The following is a 19,874-nucleotide window of genomic DNA, read 5'->3' as shown; positions in this document are numbered from 1 at the left end:
GCTTTGCCATTGCCTGCCTTTCATAGTGACCCTGGACTTTCTCGGTGGTCTGCCATCCAAGTACTAACTGGAGCTCACCTTGCTTATTTTCCAAGCTCAAGCTAACCTGGGTCATCCAGTTCAGGGTCTCCCACGGCTACTTTTAACATTAAAAGAAAGAAGCGGCAGCATCCAGCCATTTATTTCTTCTATTTGTATGCTTAACTCCCCCCTCCCCACTTTACCTGTTGACTGACAGATGTGAATAAATTAATCTGGCTTTTTGGGCACAAGTACTTTGATCCTCGTTTGTAATTCAAAAACAGCGCACTAAGAACCAAGCAGGAAAGTGAGTTAGCTGAGATGGTTGAAGTACTTTTTAATGAGCTTTGCTATTGTAAAAAAATTGTCTTTAGTTTACCAAAAAACATCTATTGTGGATTTTCAAAACCTTTTAAGAATATTTGTTCAGTCATTAAAATAAGGTGAACATCAAGCATCAGCTGTTTCTCAAATAATCTCATCTCTGTCAAGTGAAATTCTTATACAGTTCCTATCTTCCTCCATATTATTGGTGCTGACTTGCGAAACGTATACTTTTCCCACTGAAACACTAGTTAGCCTTAGCCATGTGTGATGAAATCAGCTACCTGAACACTGCCATGATCCTAAAACCACAGGTACCAAACTCGTGGCCTCAGATGTATAGACTGGACATGTTCACTGCCTGTATATCATGGTGGCTTAAGGGGGATGATGAGAACTAGCAATCCCTTTATCTGTGATAGTCAGCTATGAACACTGATGGTCTAAAAGCAGGGATTTTATAAATGTTAAAAACTAGCTGACTTATGGTGACCCATAAGATTTTCAAGGCAAGAGATGTTCAGTAGTGGCTTGCCATTTGGTGGACTTTAATCTGAAGAACCAGGTTCAGTCTTCAGTGGTCTTGTGCATGTGTGTGTGTCTAAAATAGTGTTTTAGTTCACCAACTCTGAAGACGATCTGCCGCAGCTCACTCAGGCCACTTCACTGTATGACTAGATTGGCTACTTATTCCCTGATAATTTGACTGTACAATACACACTTTAACCAAACTCACCTGAGATTTAGGCCCCTTCCGTACACGCAAAATAATGTGTTTTCAAACCACTTTCACAACTGTTTGCAAGTGGATTTTGCTATTCACATTGAAGCTTCAAAAAAAAAGCACTGAAAGCAGTTTGAGTGCATTATTCTGCATGTGCGGAATGAGCGATACCAGACAGTGTAATATAGTAGCAGAATTACTTGAATTGTGAACGAGCAAGATATGAGTTTTTTATTATAGTATTATTTATGTTTGTTCCCCATTTAAAAAAATAACAAAACCCAAACCAACCAAATTTATAAAGATAAGGTTACAATAAAGTTCAAGAGCAACAGGAATTTACAGATTTTGTCTTCTGAATGAATTGAAGTTGAAGATACAAAGAGTCATTTGGGTCTTAAGTAACATTGCACAGTAACATAAGTCCTTCAGTGGCTATTTATTCCTAGCAGATATGGGAGTGCGCCAAATGAATTCCTAGCTATAAGGGAGGCACCAAAAAAAGATAGAGAATGGAGCTGCTGTTTGGAAAGATCGAGCTTGGCACTCAATAGCTTTAAGTCTTTTGTGTTATAATTTTGCTGGGTTTGATCCTGTCCTAAATCGTTTCGAAACAATGCTAAAAGTGGAGAATCCAAGGCTATTTAATTTGCTTTCTATTACTTTACAAAGAGTACTTTAATCCTAAAAAATGTCTCTCTCAGTATCAGTGGGAGACAGACCCGCTTTGGGCAATGGCGTAGCTAGGGTGGGGACGAGGGAGGGAAAAAAGGCCTGGGCATTGCTTGAGGGTGGCATCATGCAGATCCAGAGCCCCCACATCCTCCAGATAGATCCATAATCCTGAGTGGCTCCTCATGGTATTGAGCAGAGAGAGCAGGTGAGGAGCGCATGATACAAGAAAGGGTGTGGGGACCGGAAAGAAAGCCTAGTCCTAGGATGGGGGCAGAGTGCTGACTAAGCGTGATTTACTTGGGTAGTCCCCTGGGGCCCTAAAGTCATTCTCCTGGCCCTTGGGTGGCTCTAGCTTGGGCCCCTCTGCCACCCCCCATTTCTCAGTTTAGGAGAGGTTTGCACAACCATGGCTAATAGGCTCAGCTCTGGCCTCCCTGCAGAGGCTAGTAGAGATTCTCTACAAAATGTAAAACATAGAAGAAATCATAAACAGAACTGCTACTTATAATAATGACTTGACAGGGATTTATCAATTTACACAAGAAAAGCATTCCTATGATATCAACATGCCACGCTGTTTAGTGAGTATATTAAGGCTAACAGGATCCCATCGGTCTCAGAGTTCAAAAAGGTCCAACATTATTCACTCATCTTGACCAAATTTTAAAACACGTTGGATGACGCATATACTCGAACAAATGTTCTTTTGATTTAATGATACTGATAGTAGAAACAGCTGCTAGAGGAAGAAAAGTTATTTTGACTGGACATAATACAAATTGAAAACCTCCCTAAAAGATAACAATTCTATACAGAAAAGCTTTTGATGAACGCTTTTAAAGAGATACAGAAAGCACCGGATAATTACAAGGACAAAATAGTGGAATTTAAAAGTAAAAAAATTCAATAGAGACCTTATAGATTATAATAATAAACAAGCTTGGCTACAAATGGCATTCTGATACTCCCCGGTCAGCCAAACGTGTTAGATGGAAGAATGGCTGGAGTTCCTCCGGGAGTGATTACACTGACCGGGAGGATTCCCGCCTGTCCTCAGGAGATGAAGTCAGTTTAGGATCTAATAGACTCTCACCAGAAAGACGTAGTCCTAGAGGACACTTTGAGAGACGTGTTAGATGGAAGGATGGCTGGAGTTCCTCCAGGAGTGATTACACTGACCAGGAGGATTCCCGCCTGTCCTCAGGAGATGAAGTCATTTTAGGATCTAATAGACTCTCAACAGAAAGACGTAGTCCTAGAGGACACTTTGAGAGACGTATCCTAAGACAAAAACGCCCTACTACTTTGTTTCAGCTAATATAGCTAAATAAGAGGAAAACCTAGTGGTTAATTTTTCCTCCCATGTAGTTTCCTTGATAACACAATTCAGGAAACATGGATATACAAAAATGATATGAGATTTCTACCCTAAAAAAAATACAAACAAGTTTACTGTTGATTTAAAACATACTTATTTTGCTGCGGAAGAAAGTGCAAATTCGAAGTTTCATATTTTAAAGCCACAGATTTGGCCTAAATAAAGATTTTGATTTTTCCTGCCATCTTAACTGAATGTAAGCAGAGCACTTCACACCTGTGATTGATTAAGAAAGAACATATAATTACTGCCACTAGGCAGCTGCACACAGATAACACATGGATAGCTAAAGGCTGAGGTCTAAGACATCTTGTCTAATGTAAGTTCATAGAGCAAAGCAAATGTATATATATATATTGTTGATGTTATGTAATATGTAATTAAGAATAATGTTGTATGATATGTTACTTTTAGATTACAGCCGGTTGGCTCAATTAATTCAATTATCCTCCAGATAGATCCATAATCTGGTGGCTCACGAAGAGCAGAGAGCAGGTGAGGAGCGCAGTACAAGAAAGGGTGTGGAGACAAGAGAGAAAGCCTAGTCCTAGGATGGGGGCAGAATGCTGGCCAGCGTACTTGTGGGTAGTCCTGAGCCTGAGCTCATTCTCCTGGCCCTTGGGTGGCTCTAGCCTGGGCCCCCCTGCCACCCTATTTCTCAGTTGTGAAGGGTGTGCACAATGGCTAATGGGCTCAGCCTGACCTCCCTGCAGAGGCCAACGGGCAACCACACATAGGGTGGTGGGCTAATCCCAACTCATTGCCAGGGGTCCTGGGCCAGAGCCCAGCATGCCATCAGGAGGAGCATGCCATCAGGCCCAGCATGCCATCAGGAGGAGGCACTGTCCTTGCCCAGACAAGCAGCCCAGGTATGCTGCATCTCACAGGGGCCCCACCAGGTCATTGGGCCCGGCTCCTTGGTTATGCTGGTGGGGGTGGGTACCCTGCCTCTGCCCGGGACCTTCATGGCTCCCCTGCGGGGCTGCTGCCATGCACCTGAAGCCTGCATTTTACTGGCTCCTCTCCTATCTAAACAGGTGACCCCCTTCACTGGGACGCTGTGGGGACAGGCAAGCTGGAGTGTGAGCTGCATCGCTCCTTGGAAGGGGAGGGTTGGTACTGCTACCCACTGGATGGCCACACCCTTTGCAAGAATTGCAGCATTTGGCAGATACAAGAGCTTCATTCCAAGATCACCATAGATGGCTGACATGTAGGCTGCTGTTTTCCTCCTCCTTTTGGCCTCTTCTGCTGTTGTGTCCATCTCCATCTCCTGCTCCTCACCCTCTCCCACAATTCACATTTGGCCTTGGAGGGGTGGAGTTGACTCATCTTTTATCCAGAAGTGGCCCCTAACCACCCCTTGGCTGAGCAGCAGATGCCATTTTTGCTGCCTCTCCCCTAACCATGCCTCCGCTCCTTCCTTAAAGGAGTCAAAATGAATGTATCCAACCCCCTTCTCCTCCTGGCTGCTTTGAAAGGTGGACTCTATAATAGAGATGTCAGCTTAGCAGCCACACTTCAGAGCTTGTTGTATAGAAAATATAATGCAGAGGGGACGGTTAATCTTTCACACATTTCAGTACTTTTGATTTTTCATTCATCAAAAAGTGTTTACAAGATTAGGACTCAAGTAATGTGCGGATTTCAAATGATTTGAGACTCCCTACGTAAGAATTTTAGACAGAACAATAGAAGATAGCTTGAAAAACACCATAGGGTGGACAGTGATGTTACTGCAAAAATATTCTAGTTCTAAAGTCAACAAAAACTATTTAATCCCATCCACTGTGTGTGCTTTCTGTATCGTTTAAGGAACCACAAAGGTAAGAGGATCGTCTCCAATCCAAATAAGCAAAGTAGAGCTATTTTGCAGACATTTTTGTTTTACCAGATTACAAGGAAGGTGAAGTTATAAAAAGACAAGGAGCTTGACTTGTATTTTTGAGCTAATATTATTGTACAGTTATCCAAAAGATTAGTATCAGATGTTTGGGGCACCAAGGCCAGCCGAGACAAAATGGTCCCCTTTGTCTGAAGAATAATTGGCCCATAATTGAAAGAGTCCTCTCTGTTAACCTTTTTATAGAAAGGTACTACTCCAGCTAACCCACAGTCCCTGGGAATCCTTCCTGTTGCATCTAGATATGTAAATAAAGATGTTAGAGAAGGGGCCCACCATTCTATATTTTCCTTAATAAATTCTGGAGGAATGTCCTCATAATCTGGAGCTTTACCCCCGGTTTAAACTGATTATTGCATGCTTTGACCTCATTCAAAGAGACCAGAGGCCATGGAGGAATAATCAATAAATCAGGAATATAGGGTGTCTGAGGATGAATATCATCATAGACTTTGAAAGAAAGAAACCCACCCATCTGGGGCTATCACAGAATCTAATGATAAAGAGGACTTCTTTGGATTACGTCCAGAGGTGGGATCCAGCAGGTTCTCACAGGTTCCCAAGAGTAGGTTACTAATTATTTGTGTGTGCCGAGAGGGGGTTACTAATTGGTGATTTTGCCACGTGATTTTTGCCTTGGTTACGCCCCTCCTCTCAGCAGTAGCGCTGAACTTGAAGCAGTCTGGCAGGAGGTGCACCGGCGTGCGTGGCAGCCTGATTCGTTTCCCGCCTGTTGAACGGCCAAGAGTTCGCGCCCCAGCCACAGCCCCGCCTTCTAGGAATGTTCGCCTGCCCCTGGAATGCCCTCGCCACGCCATGCCCCCTGCCCAGCCCCATTGGCTCTATGCCACAGTTTGAATCCCACCACCATGGGAACCTGTTATTAAAATGTTTGGATCCCACCACTGATTACGTCCAGAAATCAGCCTCCAAAATGGATTAAGATGCCACTGGTGAAATTTATTTAAATTGTTGACATTATGGTTTTATGAATTTGCTATTAATATGTTGCACATCGCCCTGAGACTGTTTGGAAGAGCAGCCTATAAATCAAGTTTGAAGTTTTGTTTGGGAGAGTACCCTGAAACCTGAAATTCACTGTAGAACTCCATTATATTTATGCCATAGCTAACCATTCTTCTTTGCTATTTTCTAAATGTTGATAACCAGAAAATATGAAGAGAGTATTGACCTAATGTTCATAGGCTGTGATTCCCATCAGCTCTGCCAATTGGCCATTCTGATAGGGGCTAATGGGAATTGTAGTTCATGAATATCTGGAAGGCCATAGTTTGGAGACCCCTGTCCTAAATGGTTTGGGGCCAGCAAACCTACAGGACTATCTCTCCAGATATGTCTCCTGAGGATCTCTGTGCTCAGTGAATGAAATGGTGGTTCCTGGCCCAAAAGATGTCCAGCTAGCCTCATCCAGGGCTTCCTCTGCCCTCTCTTCAACCTGGTGAACACTATCTAGTGAGGCCCAGGCCCTTCCGGATCTGATGCAGTTCCATAGGGCCTACAAGATGGAGCCGTTTCACCAGACATACAGTTGAGGCAGCTATGGTTTTCCATCTGCCTGGCGTACCCCTCCCCACCCCTTTCCCCCTCCTGGTTTGAGTAACATTTATTGCTGAATATTGTCACCATTGGGCTTAGAATTAGTTTTTAATTTATTTAAACTGTGGTTTTACATATTTATTAGAATCTTTTGGAAGCTGCCTTGAGCCCATCAGGGGAAGGGCAGTATATAAAATAAATAAATAAATAAATAAATAAAGATGTTTAACATGCAAGACATTCTTTTTACTTTGAAAACAACTCTCAGATCCTCAATGGGTTCTCCCAAGAGTGGTAGCAGAGAGTTGTACATGAGCTCTGCCCTCCTGCAACCACCCACCATCCACAGCAGAAAGGAAGAGTTTGCAGATAGCCAAGATTGTCTTTAGGCTGATGGGCTGGATTGCTTAGTGGTAAAGCTAGAAAATGTTATTGAAGCAGAAGTTCCTTTTTTATACAAGACCATTAATTTTGCCAAATTGGAACTGTTTATTAGACAAAATAACCCCAAAGTTGTTTTCTGTCCGAGCAGCACCTCCAGGATAGGTGTATTATACTATTATCTCTCATTGTTCACCCTTTGGTTTCAAACAGTGTGGAGCAAACAAGCAAAATACTGCTATCTCTCACTCCTTCTGAGGTTGCTGTTCTTGGAGAAGGAATAAATTTCTTAAGAAACAAACAAGATGGAAAGAATTATATTGTGTACAAGGATAATGGTATTCTACGAGCCTGTAAGAATTTGTGTAAGCACCAAGGAGGATTGTTCATTAAGGATATTGAAGACATAACAGGAAGGTAAGGAAGGTCTTGCTTTTTCATCCCTATCAACTTCTGCAACGAATTACAGTACCTGGAGAATGAGTCCATCTCAGTGGTTGAAGGGCAATTGTGGCCTTAAAGCTTTTGGAGGAGCTGTGGCTTAACAGAAGAGCCTCTGTTTTGCATGTAGAAATCCTCAGGTTCAATCACCAGTACCTGCAGTGGTACGAGGTAGTAAGTGATGTGAAAGACCTTTGCCTCAGATTCTGGAGAGCCACTGCTAATCTGAGTAGACATCTTTAAAATGTTTTCTTTATTTGCCAAAGTCCAATGTACTGCTCATCAGATGCAAGCAGAAATCAATTGAAAATAAATGTGTTAAACAACATATTCTAAATGTAAAATTATTTATATAAACATAAGTGTGCCCAGTGGGATGTCAATAAAAACCTATATATGGTATAATGTTCTCCTTAAAATATTCTTTAAAAATCCACTATTCTATAGAAGGTTACGTCTACAAAAGTGGGACTCTATGATGGATATTATTGTAAAGGAACAAGGGAACAAGAGTCTAATGATTAAAAAATTGTAACTACTTCTTAAAGATCTTTGTCATTCTAAATGTTGCATTTATTCTCCCTAGTAAGATTCCTTGTAAGCTTCCCTATATATAGCTTTTTGTATGGCCACTCAATAGTATGAATAACATTATTGCTATCAGGGATGGAGCAAGGGGGGAAAGTGCACTGTGCACTGGTGTGTCCTCCGCCTCTGCCATGCCCTTGCCCCACCCCAGAGTGCTGCCACCACATCCCCAGAACGCCCTCGCCACACACACCCCAAGGGAGCCAGCCCAGTGCGTCGCACACCCCCACCTTGGAACTATACCTATGATTGCTATTACATGTTGTAAAACACCTGAATTTAAATTCACACAAGCCCCACAAAGCACTGTGCAGCCATTCTACTTTAGCTCATGAAAGGTTGAAGTGTAATCAGGCTTCTGAGCTGCTGACATATAGTTTTCTTAGTGACCAACAGGAAGGTAGGTTTATAATCACATTTCAGCTTTCTTTTACTTTATAAAACTTGGTGAACAATTTCAGTCTGAGAACATCTCTTCAGACTCTTTCAGACTCTTTTTTATGGCTATGTTAGGAATAAGCTATGTTTGGAATATAGGATAGAAATAAGCTACATATGTTGCCATTAAAGAGCCATAAAGAGAGCTCAGATGTGAAAAAGTGGCAACTGGAATTTTTAAAATATGTTTGAAGTTCTCTGTTCAGCTCTGCCTTAACTTCCCAACCATCTTTTGTTTGTCTCCTCTTCTTACCTTCCTTATGTTTTTCCTTGTTTTTTTTTAAATTTAATGTATATAATATTTATACACTATATTTCATCTATTTAACATTGTAGGTGGTTGAGGGGAAAAGAAAAACATGATCTTCTTGCCCTATTGCAGAAACATAGGCTTTTTTACATTATTTAAGATGGAATTGGGCAACTTTTTGAACCCAAGGGTCTTTACAAACCAGTTTCTCCATTTCCTTCAAGCCTCCAGTTCCTGACCCTGTTTTCTAGAGATGGTCCTACCAAGACAGCTAGGCTTCCAGGTCCAGGGGGGAGCAGTTCTGGGGGGGAGCAGTTGAGTGGCTAGTACTAAGGTATGAAATATTGATAATAATGAAACTTCAGCATTACAAATTCTGTCAAAAGTACTATGTCATCTGTGTGTTTGTTTTTAAACTTAGAGGTGTGCGTTGCACCAAGCATAACTGGAAACTGGATGTGAGCTCAATGAAATATGTGAATCCTCCAGATAGCTTCTGTCAAGATGAATTAGGTAAACGGAGCTTCTTCTGTCATCACAGTTTATTAATGCCTATTATTTTGTCAGCATTCTGTTCTTAGCAGCATGTATAAAGGAAGAACCGATGGGCACTTCACACAAATAAAGAGGCTTTTCACTTGGATCCTCCCCACAGTTCACTGGAAATGGATCCTGTGAACAGGACTGTGAGTCAGGTGCAACACAGTGGGGAGCACCAGAGTAATACAACATCCAGTTCCCCACATTGGTCTTCTTTTCTGTTGGTTTCTCCTCCCTTTCCAATAATGGTGTCTTCTTCTTTGTGCATGTGATCCACCTTGAGCTTTGTGTGGGTGTGTTTACATTCCCCATCCCCTTTCCTCTTGTGTGCATATGTGTACTTGGCTGTCTCCTGTGGCAGCCATTTTGTAGCAGTATCTGCCACCCTGCCTCAAAATTTCAAAGGACTCAAAAAAGATAGAGGATGCCACAAGATTCCTCCTTATTTAAAGAGTAATCTCATCCCCATGCCAAGGTTCTGACTTGTCCCTCAAGTATCTGAGAGGAACATCCAATCAGATACAGAGTGAGCAAGTCTCATTAATGATGGATGGGAACCAAAAATTCAGGACTTAATGAGAAATACCTACATAAACATTTCCAACATGATGAATTGAAGGAGTATTTTTAAATTTATAATATATAATTGGTCACCTGTCTGTCCAATGGCACTCTAGGTGGCATAGAATAATTAATGTTACTACAGGAAAAAACAGTTCCTGGTTTGATGTCCCTAGAAACTCTTTATTAAAATGCATGACTTGATAGTTCTTTCAAGAACATTTCTAAAACAATGAGGATTTCCTTTTGAATAATTGCATAAATATATCCTTGATAATGGCACAGAATTATTTGTCTTCAAGAATATTCCATTTCAGTAGAGGAAAGTCTAAAGAAAGACATGTCACATGACTTCAAGTAATGTATGTTACATACTGGAAGGCTCCAAATATAGATTTATGAAGTTTGCTGTAGTCAGTTACCACAGTAAGTGACAGGAAATAGCTGTTGGTCCAGGTTAAATATTTATCCTGGCCTTTATGAACTCAATGACGGAAGTTACACCAAATTAAACTAGATCTTGATAAGATCAAGATAATAAATTACCTATTTTTATGATGTTAAACATGATGGGAGGAGAGTGGGAATCTCTGAGTCAAGTTCAACAAGATAACAAAGATAACAAAGTTCAACAAGATAACAAAACTTGAAAATAATACCATCAAAGGGTGTGATGTAGGACACTATTCAGAAAGAATGGTGTTTCCTTTTGCACTCCTTTATATGCCTCCAAGGCTCCTTTCAAGGATTCAGGGGAATACTGGAATTTAAACAGACAACAATCCTTAAGCATTTGAGTTGTTACCAGCTGTGGTCCTAATCTTGAGGTAGACCTCCAGTGTTCAAAAGCACACCTGAAAAGGTTTCCCATTCATTTCAGTTGAGTATGCAGCTCAACATGTAAAAAGAAATGGGTATAGGTCGGAGGTCTATGTGATTAATTTCATTGATGAAGAATAGTATCTTCTCGTGATATGAAAGTGGTAACACCCCAACCCTGCCATAGTAGAATGCTTTCTAATGCTTTGGAAAGGAAGTTCCAAGGGCAGCACAATCCACATTGGCAGCCCCATTCGAAAGGGAGGGGCAAATCTGCTGCTGGGGGCGGCGTGGGGTCACACTAGTAGAATCGCACTCCTGGGGCACTTGCCCTGGTCGATGAGCAGATTTGCTGGTGGGTGGCCACAGCAACCCTCCATGGTGGTGGAATACGACGGTGAATGTCCCATAGCACAGGCAGTCTAGGGGCATGGCTGGGGGAGGGGCCAATTCTAGTCACTTTTACCTGGCCACACCGGTGGCTGGGACTTTGGATATATTTATTTTTATTTTTTTAATTTATTATTAATTTTATATACTGCCTCTCCCCCGAAGGGCTCTGGGCAGTGCACAACATAAAATAACAAGAAGACAAGTGGAGCACATAGACAATTACAAATATAAATAAAACACAGTGATACAAAATTGGCAGTATCCTCATAAAAACCTTCCCAAGAGGGAGAACAGTGGGGCCCATAGATGTTAAGGGACCCAAGATGTAAAGGAGAACAACAGGCCCCCCAAGGCCTGGTGGAACAACTCAGTCTTACAGGCCCTGTAGAACTCACTGAGATCCCGCAGGGCCCGGACAGCCAGACCACCTTTTCAGTGGTGTACATCCATTAAGACCAATGGGGGCTTTCCAGTGGCAGGGAGGCTTTTCTGTGTTCTTTGTCTCCCCATGCCACTGGAAAGCCCCCTTGGGAATGGAGAGGCTGAGGCACTGCATATGGGCACTTGGCCCTTTGGATGGGGCTTCCCGTTTCCTTTGAAGGAGACAGTAACAGAGACATAGCATTTTTGTAATATTTGCATTCTACAGAGCACAGGTTCTGAGTACAAAGGGGCTTGTATGGACCAGCGGATAGATTACATCACATCAGGTCTGGGTGGGGGGGGGGTATTCTGCATCCCCAGGATGATTGTCTGTCTCCTTTTTATATCTTTTTTCCAGAAGCTGAAACTGTTATTTCTTTATCATAACACTGCTGTCTCTATCAGTTGGGGGTGGGCAGGATCCCCAAGGACTAACAGCCACTGGAGAACAACTAAATATCACAGAACAGTGAACAATCTCTCGAGTTCACTTCCTGGGGATGTTTCAGTTAATCTAAGTTGTTGTGCTGTTGTAGCTTTTGGGCTTTCCCCTGCAATCAATTCTTGTCTGCAGGAAAAAATAGACTAATTTATTTTCTTTTTAGTTGTTGAAACAGATATAAACAATGGACTTGTGCTAATTGAATTACATCCCCCAAATCCATGGGATACAGATCCTAGAAAGCCTGAAGATCTGGCATTTGGAGAGGTCCAGGTAAAAAAAAAACCCTCATAATTTCTTGTAACCTATTACTGCCTTACCCTTTTAAAGGGTAAATATTTTCTAATACCCCATAATGGTGTCGTTAATATAGCACTAATTAAGTGGTTTTACACAGTGATTCTGGACCTCTCATGTGGAAGAAAGCTCTATTCCAATCAACATCAATAATCCAGAAATCTTACTGTCAGAAAGACTTCAGGGCCCTTCGTTCTGTGATGGGTTGTGGCCATGGGGTTGAATCTTATGAACCTTTACTGGAAATGCAATAATAAATTATTCTGTGAACTCTTGCGCAAATCTAGAACAACACCCTTCACCCAAAGACTGGAAATGGCTGATGAAGGTTCTTCCACAATGCATCCTTTTAATGGAAGGACCAATTGAGATGTAATGAACTTAGTGCAAAGTTCCTCTGTAATGGGTTGCATGTTGTGGACCCATTCAACTAATAATGACATTTCTTCTGCTGTAAGAAGCCTTCTGCTGATGCACAATCTCTGTCTGTGTCAGATGAAGTCTTCTTGCCCTACAGGGAAGGGCTGCCATCAATGTGGTAGATCTACGCAATCCAACTCACTTTAAGTAACCTTTCCTCTAGTAGGGAACAGGCATTCCACCAGTGGAAGGGCACTGAAGCATCTAACCCACAGTACTTAGGATTAGGGTGCAATTAAATAATGTAGAGAATTCAGAATTACAGTGCATGAAAGCCAATACACTTCCTCATGTAAACGATTTCACCTATAAATAGAACCAAATGCAATACGGATGTATGCGAAATTCAGTCTGTTTTAATGGGTATTGTAGAAGTGTTATTTTATTCTTTTTCTCAAACTCTGCATGAACCTCATCAATCCTGTAGGTAGGTAAGATTTATTACATGGGACCAAAGGCCATTCCAATTAGGACACGCAAAAGGAGCATAAGCAAGCCACAACAAATCCAATAACATTATAATGTTAAAATAGATACAAACACATTTTAAAACACACCAAAACCTTCAGTATGTTCAATTTATCTTCGTCTTCAGACATAGCTCTAGCCTATATTTTCTTGGCTGCCAGGGTGAACTATGCTTCTCTATAAGAAATCTACTCATCGGAAAGAAGGAAAATTGTCAATCCTATAACTGCCTGTCATGTGTTTTTGTTTTCAGCAGTATGGCAAAGGGCTACTTAGACTTGAACGACATCCTTTCTCAGAGAAAGATGACAATGTGGTTGTGGTGGGTGCTGCAGTGAAAGTTGCAGCAGTGGGTGACCGCATTGTAAAGTAGAGCAGATGAAGATAAAATAATCATTTAAAGATAAAAGATAAAAAGATAAAGATTTAAAGATAAAAAGATAAAGATTTAAAGGTAAAAGAATTGTACTTATGCACTGGCTTTGACAAGCCCATTATTGTTGACAATGTTAAACACAGCACTTTGATAAAAGAGCCTTTTTAGTGCTCTGGATGGCTACATAACAACACTTTAGTTTTCTAAAGTTGTGCCCGCCATTTTATGTGTTCATAAAGGATGCTTGCAGAGAAAACAAAATGGTGGGGGCGCAACACAGAAAATGAAAGTGTTGTTACTAACTTCATCAGAGCGCTAAAACTCTTTATCATCAATAATGCCGTGTTTAACATTGCCAACAGTAATGGTTTTTGACAAAGCTGGCACATAAGTATGATTCTTTTATCTTCAAAGAGAATCTTGGGGGTGGGGAACAGGAAGATGTAGAGGTTTGATTAACATCTGCCTGTCATCTTTTATGAGAAAGGGTAAAGTCCATCAGAATATATGACCTGGTTGTGTGGATCATTTGACTTTCATGCCAGATGGAATGTAAATTTGCTTTTGTAACTACCGTTGTTTCACATGGTGTGGGAAATGGTTTTTATTTTTGTTTGAAGCTTGAAGCTGTTTTCGGTTCATGGAACTAGTTCCTGGTTCTTTGAATCCAAGAAGATGTTGAATCTCTGAAGTTGGATATAAAAGGATCTACTTTCATTGTATTCAGCACCGATTCTGGTATTCTATTCTGCCAGATTTTTTAAAGAAAACCCACAGAAATACAAAGAATGCACAATATTGCTATCAATATATATTCTTTGCATTTCTGTTAACATTTAACAAAACTGCTACATTTATAGTACTCAGTTGATATTTTACTGCCCTCTACTGAATGCTGTGATCTATTTCAACTTGATGAAAGATAGTAAATAATGATTTTAAATATCTTTTCACCTGCTGGGTTTTTTAAAATTTCGTTTTGTGGGCCTCTTTATTTTAGATTTTTAATTTTTCATGTATTTTAAACTTTGTACTGTCTTTGCTAATGAGGTAGGATATAAATATGTTAAATAAATAAATACATTTATATCTTCATGTTCATATTTTTTTCCTCCAATGCATCATTATCATCTGCCATCTTCTCCATATAATTTATGGATCACATGAAGGAAACCTTGCATCAATAAGCTTATTTCCATTTGAACTAGGTTTTTTGGTATACAGAGCATGGCAGTGCTCTGATTGCTCTGATGCTTGGTTCTTTTTCTGCTCTTAGGTAACATATGTAACTCATGCATGTATGGACATCCAGCTAGGAGACATAAGAATGATGTTTGATCCATGGCTAATCGGTCCTGCTTTTGCACGTGGCTGGTGGTTACTTCATGAACCACCCAGTGACTGGTTTGAAAGGCTTTGTCGTGCAGATCTAATCTACATCAGTCACATGCATTCTGATCACCTCAGGTATCTGTTTCCATAGTAAAAATCAAGAAATACCACTTATGTAGTAACCTTAAGCACTAGTACTTAGAAGGAATACAGCTTCTCTATCCAAGACCCTTATGTTCATCCCTCATGGAAAGAAAGTCACAGTAAATAAATGAACTGTAAACAAGCAGATACATAATACAAATTTAGACCTACATACAGTCATATTTCTCAGTGTGAAAAATGTTTAGGGACCCTCTGGCCAACAACTGTGACACTATTAAAGTCCATGCTGTTATCAAATTTGGCAGAGCTTCCAGTGTGAAACCTAGAAATCTAGACAATAGCAAATACATATATCGCAAGGTCGTTTTTTCCCACCAGCACTACAGCAGGGCATACATTAGATACAAATTTACGGACATGGTGACCCTGTAGGTCTTTCAGTGCAAGAGATGTTTGGAGGTGGTTTTCCATGCTTGTCTCCATGTGGGCTGAGAGAGTTCTGAGAGAACTGTGACTGGCCCAAGGTCACCCAGCAGGCTTCCTGTGGAGAAACGGGGAATTGAACTTGGTTCTCCCGATTAGATTCTGCCACTCTTAATTAATCTACTAAACTGGCTCTAATCCTAAGCATAATTACACCTTCTAAATGCACTGAAGTCAGTGGGTTTAGAAGAGCGTCACTCTATTTAGAATTGCACTGTTACATGCAAATAATCTAAATTATAAATGGATAAATCAGTGTGAAGCTTCCAAATCACCTGAAAGTCTCCAATGCTTCGAAATAGCAAATATGTACTCCATTTTCTTGACAGAGAGACATAATTTACACACTGTGCACTGCCAGAGAAAGAATCTGCAGGTATGGCAGCAAAAATGATTTCACCATTTAAGAATGTAACATATATTACAATACTTGATACTGGTATTTATTATAGTATATATGAGCAGAGACACTTGTTTTGAGAAAAGGAACCTAGGCCTATCTTTTTAAAAGTCTGAAACCCTAGCATGACTGTATTCTAGAGCTGAAATAAATTAAATGGCAACCTGGCTGAGTTCCAAATGAAAAAAAGAACCATGTTGATGCTGTCTATGAAAATGTAATATGAACATATATTTAAACCAACATGCATAAGACATATATCCGTAAATTACAGAACTGAGATTCTCGATTTGTGCAGATCTCTCATTTGTCTGTATATAAGAAGGGTTCCCAATGTGTACATAAGTCTCTCAATAATTGCTAATTTCATCCCGTTCATCAATATCATACATAAAAATCAAAAATGTCAGGGGTTCTGTTCATTACACAGAATCAAAATGGTTTAGTTTCTTTTACAAGCAATCTAATATTATTGTTTACAGAATGAATCCATGCACATCAAATCAACAATACATAAGCAAAACAAAGACTAGACAAACAGTCTTCCAGATAACTGAAACAGTTTCAAATCCTCCTGATTCTTCCTCAGGGCTTAGGTTTCATGTAAGGGACCACTGAGCCTTCTGAAGGGCAGGTTGCTTCAACAGAGCAAATCCTTACCAAGGTAGTCATATCCAAAGAGAATCAGCTCCTTACACAGTAACGCAAAACCACCTGTTAGAGGCAAGGCTCTCATGGAACATCTGATAGAGCAAAGTAAGATACTCCCCACCAGGGAACAAGCATTTTGATTCTGTGTCATGAACAGGACTACTGGCATTTTGATTTTTATGTATGACATTAATGATTGGTATGAAATTAGTAATTACTGAGAGACTTATGTGCAAGTTGGGAATCTTTATTAAATACAGATGGAGAGACTTACCTGGAGTACCAGGTTTGATTCCCCACTCCTCCACCTGAGTGGCAGAGGCTTATCTGGTGAACCAGATGTGTTTTCACAGTCCTACATTCCTGCTGGGTGACCTTGGGCTAGTCACAGTTCTTTGAAACTCCCTCAGCCCCACCTACCTCACAAGGTGTCTGTTGTGGGGAGAGGAAGGGAAAAGAGCTTGTAAGCCACCTTGAGTCTTCTAACAGGAGAGGAAGGTGGGATATAAATCCAAACTCTTATGTACAAATTGAGAATCTTGGATCTGTTAAATATATTATGCATGTTGGTTCAAATATATGTACATGTTACATTTTCATAGAAAGCCTCAACATAGTTCTTTATTCTATTTGCATTCTAGAGCTATCAACCACCAAGTGGGGAGTCCTCCCAGAATTACAAATGTTCTCCACACTACAGAGATCAGTTCCCTTGGATGGCAAGCATCAGCATGTGGACTCCATGGACTCAGAAACCTGCTACTGTACCCCCAGATCTGCATTAATCTCTTAGCCTGGAGTGGGCAGTCCTAACTAATTCTTTTAATATGGTATCCTCATTTGAGTGCCTTCCATTAGTTATAGTTGATGAAGCAGGAAGGGGCTGTTAATTTTCAATGAAATGCTTCTCATACTCCCACTTTTCTACTTTCCAGTTACCCTACGTTGAAGAAACTTGCAGAGCAAAGGCCAGATGTGCCCATTTATGTTGGAAAGACAGAAAGGCCTGTATTCTGGTACCTTGACCAGAGTGGTGTAAAGCTGACCAATATTAACATTGTTCCATTTGGAGTCTGGCAACAAGTATGATATCATCATGGTTCTTGCGTAATCAGTTTCTTCACAACACAGAAATAGTTAAACACTTCCAGTGAAGTTTGAATTGAGGCGCTTGATCTGGTCAAATTGGAAAATATGAGCCCCTATGCCGAATGAACCCAATCTGTTTTGGGGCACGGGCGAGTGGGGGAGAGGGGCAAAGGAGTAGTGGAGGCCAGGTGATGGGGAAGTGGAAGTTTGCAATTTATACTTGATTTTTGCAAAATTCATTGCAAGCACTGAAATAAATGCAATGGGTTTTTTAATACTTGCAAGAAAAGCTTGCAGAAAGTCAGAAGAGATCATGATAACCAGTAGAGTTAATATGTCACAAGAAATACTTTAAAATGTCCTAATCAGAATATCACTTACCGGTGACTGTGCAAAATTTCCACCCAAGCAAAGGGTTTTTTGTTTCAAAATTGATGAACATAAGAATGATTCCATGATTATTTTCCCCCCATCTGAATTATAATTACACAATTGTACAATGTTTTGGATCTAGCACTTCGTTTGCTCAATGACCATGGATCTTTCATGTGTTCCTCATCCCCTTGTAGTCATTTCCAACTGCAGGCTGAATCCTGGGGTTGGGGGATCCAGAGTGACTAAGAGCCAATCTTGTCAAGGGGTTACAGTAAAGAGGGGAAATGGGGTGCAATCGGCCTCCTGCCTCTTGCATCAGTAGAGCTTTAGCTTGCTGAAAAGAGTGAAGGACTCAGTATGCACCTTTATCTTCTTCGGTGCAGTTCCATTCCCTGCAACGGTATTAGTCCATATGGATTCAACTTTCCTGGAGTAGGGAGGGAAAAGCAGAAAAGATCCATGGCCATTGGTGTCTTCCATTGATGGATCACTGGATCCAAGCCATTGAAATAGCCATATAGGCAATACTTTATATTTATTTGTTTTGATTACCGCTCTCTCTCCTTTCTGTGAAAAGACAACCAAGGCAGATTACAAATCTAAAAGAAATAAAGTAAAAATTGCAGAACAGTTTTTATGGACACACACATAAGCCATGTTATTCATTCATTCATTTGCATTTACATACTCTGATTTGCTCCCCAGTGGAGACCCAACTTGGTGTCCATCCTTGTGGTCTCCACTTCCATTTTATTATCACAGCAACAATCCTGTGGAATAGGTTAGGCTGGGAGAAACTGACTGACCCAACTTCACCCAGTGAGCTTCCATAGCAGAGTAGGGATTCAAACCTACGTCTCTCAGATCCTGGTGTGGCCCTGTAATCACTAAGGACCAGCAACTGTTAAAGCAATAATATAAATTCCCTTTTAACAACATTTTTTAAAAGTCAGCACTCCTATAGTCAGGAAAGATGGTAGCAGTAAAGCAAGAGCATTTTGAAGAGTGCAGGGATATGTCAAGGACTAACCCCTTGCCAAAAACCATCTGAAATAAACAGGCTTTCACATACATTTCCTCACTTTTTTTCTAAACTAAAAGTTCAACATGGTGGCTTGCCCACACTAAAGAGAACAAGGTGGAAAGATCATAGAATTTTGGGATTATAAAAATCTCTGGTCTTTATATATCATGAGAATAAAAAGTCTGTGAGAGTCATGCTTGATATTTTATTCACTCTTCCAAAGATTATCATTACAGTTGCTACCTTCTTGGGACAGAATGCCCAAATTCAAGCAATATAATCTTTCCTTTCTTCACTTAAGGTGAACAAGAATCTTAGGTTTATGATATTGATGGATGGCGTTCATCCTGAAATGGACACTTGTATCATTGTTGAATACAAAGGTAAGTTCATTATCGTGTTAGTACATTTCCCCAGTTTTCAAGCTATATAAATAATCAACATCACTTCACTGTGCTTGAAAATTAGTGATGAGATAGCTTCACCAACCATTTGTCTGAACATTTCCTACACAAAAGGGCTAGTGAAAGAATCTGCATTACTGTTCTGCTCATTCATTCCAGTCTATCTGCCCTTAGCGCTTTCACAACTTTGCTTCATATGGTAGGGGTGTGATAAATGTGCTGGCACCCTCTCCAATCAAGATCAGAGCCCTTGGCTTAGAAAGGGAGGGGGGTCAACACACCTCCTCTTCTGCCCACTCTCCCATGATCCATCTTGGAATACGCTGTCAAGCCTCACTTTCCTTTTTATGCTGGCCTTCTTTCCTTTTCATGAAGGCCCTGTAGGGTTCCCAGCCTCCCATGACAGCACTGGCCCTCATTAGAGGATGGGTGCTCCCCATGCCCTTCAATGGCAGTCGCTCAACTGGAGTGGTTTTATATGCCTCGCTTTGCCTCATGGCCATCTGATGCAACCTCCTGTTCCGACCACAGCAGTCATCAGTCAGAAATGGGCATGTTCCCATCTCTTGACAGTGTTTTCATGATCTTTAGA

At 40.8% G+C, this 19,874-nt stretch overlaps 1 protein-coding gene across 1 annotated transcript in view; it reads left to right on the top strand.

Moving 5' to 3' along the window:
- The first annotated feature begins 608 nt into the window (after positions 1-608).
- The window catches only part of LOC125439420 (cytidine monophosphate-N-acetylneuraminic acid hydroxylase-like), a 32,981-nt gene continuing 13,715 nt past the window's right edge, over positions 609-19,874 (top strand). The window contains exons 1-9 of the mRNA XM_048508527.1: positions 609-659; positions 2,684-3,020; positions 4,938-4,948; positions 7,115-7,380; positions 9,102-9,193; positions 12,022-12,131; positions 14,696-14,886; positions 17,326-17,473; positions 19,180-19,261. Coding sequence (XP_048364484.1) covers positions 609-659; positions 2,684-3,020; positions 4,938-4,948; positions 7,115-7,380; positions 9,102-9,193; positions 12,022-12,131; positions 14,696-14,886; positions 17,326-17,473; positions 19,180-19,261 — 1,288 coding nt within the window. The remainder of the gene's footprint in view (positions 660-2,683; positions 3,021-4,937; positions 4,949-7,114; positions 7,381-9,101; positions 9,194-12,021; positions 12,132-14,695; positions 14,887-17,325; positions 17,474-19,179; positions 19,262-19,874) is intronic.

This window comes from Sphaerodactylus townsendi, linkage group LG09, assembly GCF_021028975.2.
Source record: "Sphaerodactylus townsendi isolate TG3544 linkage group LG09, MPM_Stown_v2.3, whole genome shotgun sequence".
Lineage (NCBI taxonomy): Eukaryota > Metazoa > Chordata > Lepidosauria > Squamata > Sphaerodactylidae > Sphaerodactylus > Sphaerodactylus townsendi.
Note: the sequence above shows the minus strand (reverse complement) of the source record. Positions and strands in the feature narration are given on the sequence as shown.